Genomic DNA, 13503 nt, shown 5'->3' with positions numbered 1-13503 from the left:
TGTGACTCCGCCTGCAACACAAAACAGACCATTAGTTGTTCACAATTCGCCTGCCGCTCTGCTGCTGGGTCAGGGCCAGGGTGGGAACAGCGCAGAGCAGCCCAGGAAACGTGACCGGAAAAGACCGAGCAATGCTAGCCCTGCTAGTTATAGGTCGTCCCGTGAGCCCGCCTCCCGCTCGCAAGTCTCGCCACTCATTGGCTGTTGCAAAGGGGGCGAACCTCAACCACTAACTTTAATTTATTTTCCAAGTTCAAAAGCAAGCGCTGCAGCAGGACCCGTGTGAACTCGCACGGAACAGACCCTGCCCAGCCCGCTCCCCCTCGGTCCCCCCAGGCCACACAAACCGCCGCTCGTGCTCCTCGCCTCCTCCCGCTCTATGCCCCTCCAACGCAGCCCCCGCAAGCTGAACACAGAACCCCCAAACTAGCACTCACCGCAAAACCCGACGAGGGAATACCCGACGCAAGACCCGCGAGGCCGGCAGGCGCACGACGGGCACAACAGGAACAACAGCGCAGAGCAGCCCAGGAAACGTGACCGGAAAAGACCGAGCAATGCTAGCCCTGCTAGTTATAGGTCGTCCCGTGAGCCCGCCTCCCGCTCGCAAGTCTCGCCACTCATTGGCTGTTGCAAAGGGGGCGGCGCGCTATTGTTCTGCTTCGCGCGGCATGTGGAACTAAGACGCTGTCTCGCGTTATCTCCCCTTCGTGTCGCGCGGCCAGCGGCATTGTTATGTTTGTGTATTGCATCATGTATCTATGTCAGATAAATGTCAAATGCTGATTATCATAACACTAATAGCTAAAGGAAAGCAAAGCAAACCAAATCCCTGCATCAAAAAACAAAGTGGAAGGTCAACGACTAAGGATGGTCTGAGAGAAATATGGTATGTTTCTTATATAGATGACTTGCCATTGAAATGAGGCTTGACCAACACTCTGCAAACTACGGACAGGGGTTGTAAGAGTCATTATGACAAGAGGCCGAACAGAGATCAAAGTACATAACTGTCTATTGAATACAAATGTGGGGGCCGAATTAATAATTGGAGGTAAGTTGGTTCTATGTGTAGATGCAATACCCGATTTAAACTTGTGTGAGATTTGTGTTTTTTAATTATGAAAAAAGCGTTTTAGTGTAACATATTGGAAACTGTGATTTAGGCAATTGTAACATATGTTTAGGGATAAGCTTTGCCCCTGTTACTGGTACAGCTGCTAAAATTACATTTTTTTAGAACATATTAGGTACTGGTAATATGCACACAGCAAGGATCGATCTTTGTTTTTTAAAAACTAAACATCTATGAATACTGAGACCTTTTACCTACTTGTATTTATTCACTTTGTAGGTGATGATGAAATTGATCTTCGTTTGGAGTTGCCATGTGGACACACCGCTGCCCCAAGTTCCTTATTCCAGTGGTGCTGTACTTGCTTAGAGCAGGTAAGAAGGAAGAGGCTCATAGTGTTGTTCTCTCAGTTTCATCCAGTCATTGGAATTATGAACTACCGGTGTCACTGATATTATAATTAAAATGTAATAACTTCTTACTCGAGATTTGCCAAGCATTTCACTGAACACCAATTGCATAATGAGCAGGTAATTCCAAGGTGTTGTCAAAGTCTCTCAGATAAATGAAAAAGAATCATGCTGTGAATGTTTTTTTTCTTCATTGTATCAGAATTACACACAATTCTATAGTATATAATTTTACTGTTGACAAGATTAGGCACATGGGAATTTTACTCAGTCAGCTCTGTAAAGGTAATTGATAATTGCCTGGTCATGCTATAAATATCTCAAGTGTGTTCATGTGCCACTGTTGGGAATGCTTGCAAGCCGGAGGACTTATCTTTTAGTTTAGTTAAGAGTCTGCGCACAAAAATAATCTACGACTGTCCAAACACAATTCACTGTCCCAAGAAAATTGCTGAGGAAAATGTACTGGTGAGTGCTAAGGCTGCCGGCATTGGATGCCACTGTTACATTATTTACCAGGGAGTCCAAAAAACACACCTTTGGTAATGCCAGAATTCCAAGTCTACATTTGACTATGTTAACCATAAACAAAAGAATGGGATTTCTAACATTGTCCTGAAATTATCCTCCCCAAGGATGTAGGGGATACAACTCCAGTCAGGTGAAGAAGAAACCTGTTGGACATCCCAGAAAGTGTATAATATTAATTGGAAAATCCATAGAAAATTCTAACCCCCATTCCACAAAAAGGTCCATGGTCTCAAGAGGCCCTTGTCCTTGTTTCTTCCTGGAATACAGAGCGGATATGCTTCCAATAGCTGTGATCTGTCAAGTAGTTTGAGTGACAGTGCTCCACCACATTTACCTGCATTGTAGGTGCATAGATGGATCCAGCGTTTTTCATTTTGTTCCTCCCTGGTGGTTGCTCTTCTAGGCCTTCATCTCTTTGTCCATCCTGAAAAGGATGCACTATTGGATCATCTCTTTGTCCATACATTTGACTTCCTGGCTGTAAAATGGCCATTAGGGAACAATATCCAAGACCAGGTGTGAGCTGTGTGTGTTTCTTCTTCAAGCCCGGTGATCATTTACTTAAACTTCAACGGGTGCAGTGGAATGAATGGCTCGACCAGGGCCAAATGCTTCAAAGAGCAAGCATGCATTCATATAGATCAGAATATGCTAGTAAAAGCATTTCAAAGCAAAGTTATATTTCAAGTGATCACTTCAATTTTCCAAACACAACACTTCAGTAAATACTGTTGTCAGCTCAGCATCCGGGACTCTTCTAAAAGAGTTGGTTGCAAAACTGAATCCCGCTGTTCCCACTAACCCTGCATGCTGATGTGATTGTTGGGAAATAGGTGTCATTCCCCAAACTATTGTGTAAGGAAATCTTGTGATCAATACGTTTTGAAAGAATTATATTGAGTTCCAAAGGTGGGCTATGTCTCCTAACTGGATGGCAGGAATTTTTATTCACCTCAAAGAAGTCTTCAAATGGAAAGTGTCTGAAAAAAGATGGTTTAGGACAATTTGTGTAACCAGAAATAATTTCAAAGTGTACCTCAATAGGAGAGAAGTGCAGACAACTTGAAGAAGTAGAGAAGATATGGAGGTGATATGAGCTCACTCTAATGGATGAGACTTGGCACTGTTTTGTTACAACAAGTTTTAGTTATCTGGGCCATGATGTCGGTAAGGTACGCATAAAAGAACCTCACATTTGACATAATATCTTCAGTGTAGAACTCTGCAGTCTAACCATTGCCGATCCTTGCACATGCTTATGCACCCTGACTGCAATGAAGGAAACGCCGGCGCAGTTTAGGACTTGAAGACAGCCCGCCATGCGCCTGGCAAGGAGTGGAGAAACATGCTCCCTCATTGTGCGATTAGCCAACAAGTTGTCAGTATGGATCTAACACAATTACACACTATGTTAACCACTTGTTGCCAACCACCGCTCCCTGCACTAGAAAAAACCCTGGAAGCAGGGGGAATGTCCTGAAGATACAGACAGCTTTGGCTGCAGGAATATTTACAATTTGGAGGTACATTGTATTTTGATTGTGTTCCAGCTTTTCCTGTCAAAGAATAATAAATATTCCCCCCCTGGGCCAGTGACCTATAAGCCATCTTGTCTTTGATAATGATATCTCTTCTCCAGCCCAGAGGGATGATTTCCATGAACACGACTCTTACTTAAGGCCAGGACCACACCCAGAACTGTGGAAGAAGGCCTGTTGATGTGACCTCTCCTTGAGCAATAGGAAGCTACATATCCTGTTGTGGACTGGGGCAGACCGGATGGAGAACAACAATGCCCGTTGACTGCAACCTACATGAAGGTTTCTTTGAATGAATTTTTCAGCCTAGGAGTTCAAAGGTGTTGCACCCTAGTCCCAGATACATCCTGCATCTTCCTTAACCTCTTAAGCGCTGCTGACGGCCAACGGTCGTCACGAGCGCTACCTCCCCAGTGTTGTGCACGACCATTAAACGTCCATTCATTACTAGTTCCAATGGACAGCGCAGCACTGGGGAGGGATATTTGCGAAGCAGCTAAGGTGTTAATGACAGTTTCAAACCCAAGACGGATAAATGACACAATTAAGCTGGTCCCGTGAGTAGGAGGCTAGGAGGTGGCAGAGTTGTGGCAGTGAGGAAGCAGCTTGGTGGGAACACAGTGGTACCATGGTCGATAACATAGACCATTCTTCTGCATGAAATAACATGAGTAATAACGTGGATGAAATAGGTGCTTACTAGTACAAAAATGAAGGTACTCCATGGAGAATATCAGACTATGTATGACAAGGGCAAAAAGCTGTGCAACCTTAAACGCACAAAGGCAAATTTGGCAAGAAGTTCTTTAGGCCGGTATACAGTCAAAATATTGAGTTTTTAATATCGAGTTACAATAATATTGAGTTTAAAATCTAGAATGGACACAATATCGAATGGACAGAAAATAGACTACAAAAATATCGAATAGAATAGCATAAATATCGAATCAAAAAATATAGAATGGACAAAATATTGAATGGACAGAATATAGACAGCAAAAATATAGAATGACAGAATATAGACAACAAAAATATAGAATGACAGAATATAGAAAACAAAAATATAGAATGACAGAATATAGACAACAAAAATATAAAATGACAGAATATAGACAACAAAAATATAGAATGACAGAATATAGACAACAAAAATATCGAATTTGAGGTAAGTTAATATTAATGTTTTAAAGTATTTTTTATTTTAGTATATGTGTGAAAAGTGTATATTTGTTTTATAAATTATTATAGTTAATTATTTTATGGTATTTAATTTTTGCGTAATATAATTCTGTAGCGTGTTGTGGGTTTATTGGGGAATAGGGTGGGAAGTAATTTAATTATAATTAATTAAATATGGTAATTTATTTATTTGTATTTATTTAGAATTAATAGTTAATTGATAATTAATTGATAATTAATTAAAATATAATTGTTAATTATTTTAATTAATTGATAATTATGTTAATTTTATTAATGTATTTTCTGTAGCGGGTTGTGGGTTTATAGGGGAATAGGGTGGGAAGTAATTTAATTATAATTAATTAAATATGTTAATTTATTTATTGGTATTTATTTAGAATTACTAGTTAATTGATAATTAATTGGTAATTAAAATATAATTGTTAATTATTTTGATTAATTGATAATTATGTTAATTCTATTAATATATTTTCTGTAGCGGGTTGTGGGTTTATAGGGGAATAGGGCGGGAAGTAATTTAATTATAATTAATTAAATATGTTAATTTATTTATTTGTATTTATTTAGAATTATTAGTTAATTGATAATTAATTGGTAATTAATTAAAATATAATTGTTAATCATTTTAATTAAGTGATAATTATGTTAATTTATTAATGTATTTCCTGTAGCGGGTTGTGGGTTTATAGGGGAATAGGGTGGGAAGTAATTTAATTATAATTAATTAAATATGTTAATTTATTTATTGGTATTTATTTAGAATTACTAGTTAATTGATAATTAATTGGTAATTAATTAAAATGTAATTGTTAATTATTTTAATTAATTGAATAATTGATAATTATGTTAATTTAATTAATGTATTTTCTGTTGTGGGGTTATAGGGGAATAGGGTGGAAAGTAATTTACATTTAATTATTTAAATGTTTTAATGTATTTATTGGTATTTATTTTGAATTAATTGATATTTAAATTTTTAATTGGTAATTAATTAAAATATAATTGGTAATTCATTTTAATTAATTGATTAATTGATAATTATGTAAATTGTATTAATGTATTTTCTGTAGCGAGTTGTGGGTTTATAGGAGAGTAGGGTGGGAAGTAAATTAATTATAATAAATTACATTTTTAAATTTATTCTTTGGTATTTATTTGGAATGAATTGATATATACATTTTTAAATGGTAATTAATTAAAATATAATTGATAATTATTTTAATTAATAGTTTAATTGTTAATTATATTAATTGTATTAATTTATATCCTGTAGTGGGTTGTGGGCTTATAGGGGAATAGTGTGGGAAGTAATTTAATTGTGAATAAATAAAAATTGTTATTTATTTTTTGGTTTTGTTTTGTTGTAATTATTAATACATTTTTAATTGTTAATTAATTAATTGTTAATTGGTAAATCATTTGTATTAATAGGTAATTATTTGTAATAATATTTTTTGGGGTATTTGTAATTGATTAATTATTATATTATATAAAATTGTTAATTATTGTTAATTAATTTGTATTTGCTATTAACATTTAATTTATTTTTATTCATATATGAAGTATTTACTTTCTCTACTGTTGCACTCTCTGGAGTGTGAATAGTAATTTTTACCCCTACGCTGTCCAACGCTTTCCCTACTGTTGCACTCTTCGGAGTGGAAATGGTAATTTTAAATCTCCCGCAATCCAATGCTTTCCCTACTGTTGCACTCATTGGAGTGGGAATAGTAATTTTTAGCCCTATGCTATCCAACGCTTTCCCTACTGTTGCACTCTTTGGAGTGGGAATAGTAATTTTTACCCCTACGCTATCCAACGCTTTCCCTGAAGTTGCACTCACTGGAGTGGGAATAGTAATTTTTACTCCTACGCTATCCAACACTTTCCCTACTGTTGCACTCTCTGGAGTGGGAATAGTAATTTTAACCCTCCCGCTATCCAATGCTTTCCCTACTGTTGCACTTTCTGGAGTGGGAATAGTAATTTTTACCCCTACGATATCCAAAACTTTCCCTACTGTTGCACTCTTTGGAGTGGGAATAGTAATTTTTACCCCTACGCTATCCAACACTTTCCCTACTGTTGCACTCACTGGAGTGGGAATAGTAATTTTTTACCCCTACACTATCCAACGCTTTCCCTACTGTTGCACTCTCTGGATTGGGAATAGTAATTTTAACCCTCCCGCTATCCAACACTTTCCCTACTGTTACACTTTCTGGAGTAGGATTAGTAATTTTTACCCCTACGCTATCCAATGCTTTCCCTACTGTTGTACTCTTTGGAGTGGGAATAGTAATTTTTACCCCTACGCTATCCAATGCTTTCCCTACTGTTGCACTCTCTGGAGTGGGAATAGTAATTTTAACACTCCCGCTATCCAACGCTTTGCCTACTGTTGCACTCCTTGGAGTGGGAATAGTAATTGTTACCCCTACGCTATCCAACGCTTTCCCTACTGTTGCACTCATTGGAGTGGGAATAGTAATTTTTACCCCTACGCTATCCAACACTTTCCCTATTGTTGCAATCTCTGGAGTGGGAATAGTAATTTTTACCCCTACGCTATCCAACGCTTTCTATACTGTTTCGCTCTCTGGAGTGGGAATAGTAATTATTACCCCTACACTATCCAACGTTTTCCCTACTGTTGCACTCTCTGGAGTGGGAATAGTAATTTTAACCCTCCCGCTATCCACCGCTTTCCCTACTGTTGCACTTTCTGGAGTGGGAATAGTAATTTTTACCGCTACGCTATCCAATGCTTTTCCTACTGTTGCACTCTTTGGAGTGGGAATAGTAATTTTTACCCCTACGCTATCCAACGCTTCCCCTACTGTTGCACTCTGTGGAGTGGGAATAGTAATTCTTACCCCTTCGCTATCCACCGCTTTCCCTACTGTTGCACTCTCTGGAGTGGGAATAGTAATTTTTACCCCAACGCTATCCCACACTTTCTATACTGTTGCAATCTTTGGAGTGGGAATAGTAATTTTTACCCCTACGCTATCCAACGCTTTCCCTACTGTTGCACTCACTGGAGTGGGAATAGTAAATTTTACCCCTACGCTATCCAACACTTTCCCTACTGTTGCACTCTCTGGAGTGGGAATAGTAATTTTCACCCCTACGCTATCCAACGTTTTCCCTACTGTTGCACTCACTGGAGTGGGAATAGTAATTTTAACCCTCCCGCTATCCAACGCTATCTCTACTGTTGCACTCTGTCGAGTGGGAATAGTAATTTTTACCCCTCCGCTATCCAACGCTTTCCCTACTGTTGCACTCTGTCGAGTGGGAATAGTAATTTTAACCCCTACGCTATCCAACGCTTTCTCTACTGTTGCATTTAATGGAGTGGTTATAGTAAATTTTACACACTCCGCTATCCTACAGTAAAAATATTGTACATATTTTATTAATATTATGTTTATATATATATATATTAACAAATTAATTTGTATTTTTTTTAAAATTATATTAATTAATTATTATTTTAAGGTTATTTAAGTAGTTAAGTGTTAAGTTAATTATATTTATCATTTAATTAATTTTTAATTAATTTAAGGCATTTTTAAAAATTCGATATTTTGACTAACTATATTTTTTACATCGATATTTTTGATTCGATATTTTTGTACTTACCTGTTTGGAGATAGGATGTCGATATTTTGGTATTCTATATTTTTACCTCGATATTTTTGGAACTCGATATTTTTTACATCGATATTGTTTCAGTGATCCCTTTAGGCCCCATACCTGGAAGGGGTAAAATATTACTTGGAAGCTAAAAACAGCAGCGAAGTAAAGCTTCTCTTGGAATCAATGAGCAGCTTCACAACCCCAGCTCCAACACCAACGACATCCCATCTTCGAAAGACCTGTGCGACTCCCTTGCCACCTTCTTCCATCGCAAGATCACAGACATCCACGACAACTTCAACGTCACGACCGCCGCGACAACCGCTGAGGCCTCCGTCCCGCCGGCCACCATCCGCACCGTCCCCCTGCTCTCCTGGACCAACATAAACGACGACGACAGCATCAAAATCATGAACACCATCCACTCTGGATCTCCATCAGACCCATGCCCACACCACACCTTCAATAAAGCCAGACCCACCATCGTACCCCAGTTCCAGAAAGCCATCAACATCTCCTTCGAGACATCAACCTTCCCAGAGAGATGGAAGCACTCCGAGATCAACGCCTTACTCAAAAAACCCAAGGCTGATCCCAAGGACCTCAAGAACTTTCGGCCCATCCCCCTGCTCTTGTTCCCAGCGAAGGTCATAGAGAAGACCGTCAACAGACAACTGACCTGCTACCTTGAGGAGAACAGTATCCTGGACCCGTACCAGTCCGTCTTCCGAAGCAACCACAGCACGAAACTGCCCTCATCGCCGCCACCGATGACATCAGGGCCCTGCTGGACAATGGAAATGGCCCTCATCCTCCTGGACCTGCCAGCCGCTTTCGACACTGTCTGCCACAGCACCCTCCGCACGCACCTCCGCGACGCTTGGATCCAAGACAAGGCTCTGGACTGGACCAACTCCTTCCTTTCAGGCAGAACCCAGAGCGTCCGCCTCCCCTTTCCGCTCCAAAGCCACTGAGATCATCTGTGGCGTACCCCAGAGCTCATCCCTCAGCCCGACATTGTTCAACATCTACATGGCAGCCCTCGTCCACGTCGCCCGACTGCACAACTTCAACATCATCTCCTATGCCGCGACACCCAGCTGATCCTCTCCCTCACCAAAGACCCCCTCACCGCCAAAACCAACCAAAGCCGTCGCCGAGTGGATGAAGAACAGCACTGAAGCTAAACTCAAACAAGGCAGAAGTCCTCATCCTCGGCTCCACCCCCTCTGCCTGGGACGACTTCTGGTGACCGACCGCACTGAGAACCGCACCAACACCCACTGACCATGCACGCAACCTAGGGTTCATCCTGAAATCTACTCTCTCCCTGACAAAGCAGGTCAACGGCATCTCGTCCTCTTGCTTCAACATCCTCTGCATGCTCCGCAAGATCTACAGGTGGATCCCCACCGAAACAAGAAAGGTCACCCCTCGTCAGCTGCAGGCTGGACTACAGAAACGCCCTCTACGCAGGAGCCTCGACCAAACTCCTGAAACAACTTCGACACATCCAAAACGCCTCTGCACGACTGATCCTCGACATCCCTCGCCGCAGCCACATCACACCCCACCTAAGAGACCTGCACTGTCTCCCCGTTAACAAGAGGATCACCTTCAAGCGCCCCACCCACGCACACCAGGCACTCTACAACAACGGACCAGGATACCTCAACAGGCGACTCAGCTTCTACACCCCCAACTGCCAGCTCCGCTCCGCCGACCTCGCCCTCTCCACAGTCCTCCACATCCGAAGAGAGACCTCAGGTGGCAGATTGTTCTCCCACCTCGCCACAAAGACCTGGAACACCCTCCCCATCCTCCTACGGCAGACCCAGGACCTGCTAACCTTCAGAAAACTCCTCAAGACCTGGCTGTTCGAGCAGTAGCACTATCCCCCCTCACCTCCCCCCGCCTTAAAACCCTCACGGGTAAGTTGTGAGCTTTACAAATGTTTGATTGATTGACAATACAGATGAATCAATACAAGAGCAAATTCTAACTCAGTAGAGGAAGTTAGAAGCTTTGTTGACAAGAGTCCAAACACAAAATATAGATACCTGGGAATCACGAAAGGGAATTTGATATACTGGAAATTACGATAAAAGAGACAACAGTCCTGCATGTATTGTACATAGATGACTCATCAACAACTTGGTGGAATGCATCAGAAACAAATCCAGAGCAGGAAACCAAAAAGTTTTAACAGTCTCAGCAGCAAGTGTAGGCAATGAAGGCTCTGTATAATTGATGAAGACATAAGTCCCAAAGAGGTTTCACTCATAACATAGTTACTAAATGCAACTTTCAAACTCCCCTCCAAATGTTCTATGGAGTTACAGCAATGAGTGATTTTTACATTAGAAAGGCATGTCTTAAGTCGTATTTCATAGACCAGGACTGGCATGCAAGAAGGGAAGAAAATCCAATTCTTTCCTGATAAATCCCTGGACAGGTTACAGAGGAGAAAAGGACTCCTGGTAATTTGCACAGTGGTCACAGAAATGTAGATAATGCACTTGGTTGTGCAACTGCAATAATTGTGAATATCCTTGAGAGGATGTATTGCATTTTATACTTAACTAACACTGTCCAGGCATTTGTTTAACAGATTGTTGCCAGGTGGTTTGATCATTGATCATCCAACTATTAGTTGAGAGGTTGGCAGATTTAGGGTTGTCTTTCTTTTTCATTGTGCGACACAACGATTTTCCTCATTAATGTTTGGACCCCTTTGTGTTAGTGTTACGTTCATGAGGAGTGTTATAGTAAACAAATGATGGACATAATGCGGACAATGCAAACATTCTTCCCCAGTCGAAAGATCTGGGTTAAATCCATTGTTCTTATGCTCACTAGGCCACCCCAGTTTGGACCCAGTCATTTGCAAATCAGTTTTGACCTTGTGCCCATGGGCATACCAATCCCATTTAGGGCGAAAAGTGTTATAGTAAACAAATGATGGACGGAATGCTGACAAAGCAAACATTCTCCCCCAGTCAAAAGATCTGGGTTAAATCCATTGTTCTTTTGCCCACTATGCCACTCTAGTTGGACCCAGCCATATTCAAATCAGCCAGGTCCTCCCTGGACCGGAAACTAGCATCCTGAGGGCGGTTTCAGGGTATGTCACCCTTCTTCATGAGGAGAGCACTAACTGACAAAAAACTAATATCAGAAAAGTTGCAGCATAGTCGTTGTACAGCAGCTCCTTTGATGATACTGTGGTGCTTTATATCAGTAAAATTTAGATTAAATATTTTAAAACTTTGCAGTCCTTACACATGTTGCCTTTGATGCTGTTTGCTGTAATTAGGTGGGCTACACTCTTCTTCTCCATTTTTTGTCTCTCCTTTCCGTGCACCTTAGTTGGGAAAGGGGAACGAGAGACAGCATAAGACTAGATAAACGCAAGTGTCAACAATATAGTACGTGAAAAAGAGAAGACTAGTTACATCTTTCTTGCTTTTTTAGTGTGAATGAATCCTCATAGAATTTTTGGAATGGAATAAGACCTCTCATCTTTACAGCTACTTGTAAGAAATATGAACAGATCGAGAAATTAATAGCATGCATTGATGGTGTTGTAAATCCCCAAGCCACATAGTAAATTGTCAGAGTAATCTTGAAGAAACCAACAAATGCCCCATCAGACTTCCTACTCTCTCCAGCTCAGTTGCATCTTTTTAATTGCTGTTAGTAACTTATGAGTTTCCTCTGTCACCAATATTGCAAATGTTGCACCCTAAACAAATAATTGTAACTATATCGGGGATTATGTTTGGATTTAACAAGGCCTAAAGCAAGTCAAAGCTAAAGCAGCCCAATAAACAAATTTCTTCAATCAAATCCATGTGTGTCCTCATGTAATGCAACTGGTGCTATGTAAGGCGCTCTGATACCTGATTCAGGTAAAGTTCACGCTATATAAAACTCTGTAAAATAAAAAAAAAATTAAAAAAATCAATAGCAATCTTACTCCAAAATCTAACATTTTGGCCAGGGGTCTATTCATAGAGCTGTGTCGTGCTATGAGTCTGGTAAGACTGAGTCTTATTTGGATCATTTTACTTGATATACTGTTTAGTGTCCATGTTTTTACTGGTTACACCCTTATCTTTAAAGAGACTGAATTCTCACCCAAATTTGTGCTCTGCCATGTGGCAAGTTTCTTTAAAATGTTAATGCTTTTATTGTGTGGTGAGAATATTAACACACTGTGTACTGGTAGATAGGTTTTATAACAGTTTATTATCTTCCTATCTCATGGGTAAAAATGGTGCTAAAACCTCAGTTAGTAAAAATGTCATCTTGCTAAAACCATATTTAGCATGTTGTCTGACAGCACATCAGACAGGACTCATAGTTGTTATGCTGTTGCCACAGGGCTAAATGGGGTCCCAAAAACCCTGGTCGGAGTTTGGAAGCCCCAGAGCAATTTTTCACCTCTGCAGATGAGAACCTAATTGTTTTGCAGTTCAGCATAAGAATGGTACACTTCATCCAGTGATGCACAGCTATGAGATAAGCACATCATGTGGAACTGAGAGGGGACTTCCTCTTGTCCAGCCTGAGAGGCCAGGGGGTATCAATTAGAAAATCATGGCCCATAGAAGAAAAAGACGGAGGCAAGAAGCTGAGAATATGCTTTTCATAGGGTGCTGACTGGGAAGAGGCAGAGTTCATCCCAGAAGTAGGAGGACAGGAGCTTGAAAAGATAGAGCGAGAGAAGAATGTTTTGAGTGATGGCACAAAAAGAATCGAAACAGGTGAGAAGCCTTCTTCAGAGTCACTTGAATAGGGGTAGCATGATTGTGAGTGCTAAATACTACAGAGAGATACATCCAAATCAGAGCACCAACACTGCTGCTATCTATAACGTGCCGTAGTTCTGCCATCGGGGCAAAAAGTAAAGGTTTGTAGCCCCCTGACACTCTTTAATGCCACATGGGTGTAAAGTGACAAATTAGCAGGCAGCAGCTGGTGTAAACATGCTTTTGTGTTTTGCGGGCCTGGATGTGGGTCCTGTTGCTCACTTTGCCACTGGATTCAAGTTAGCCTGGCTGAAGAGGGGTGTTGCCCCGAAAACAGTCCCATTATGCTG

At 40.6% G+C, this 13503-nt stretch overlaps 1 protein-coding gene across 2 annotated transcripts in view; it reads left to right on the top strand.

Moving 5' to 3' along the window:
• LOC147683312 (uncharacterized) overlaps nucleotides 1-13503 on the top strand; it is a 123563-nt gene that overhangs the window by 36031 nt on the left and 74029 nt on the right. For both annotated transcript variants that reach the window (XM_086943764.1, XM_086943765.1), the window contains exon 2: nucleotides 1355-1449. In XM_086943764.1, the coding sequence (XP_086799890.1) occupies nucleotides 1355-1449 (95 nt within the window). The remainder of the gene's footprint in view (nucleotides 1-1354; nucleotides 1450-13503) is intronic.

Source organism: Lissotriton vulgaris, chromosome 11 (genome assembly GCF_964263255.1).
Source record: "Lissotriton vulgaris chromosome 11, aLisVul1.2, whole genome shotgun sequence".
Lineage (NCBI taxonomy): Eukaryota > Metazoa > Chordata > Amphibia > Caudata > Salamandridae > Lissotriton > Lissotriton vulgaris.
The sequence above is the reverse complement of the archived record's forward strand: the minus strand, read 5'-3'. Positions and strand labels throughout refer to the sequence as shown.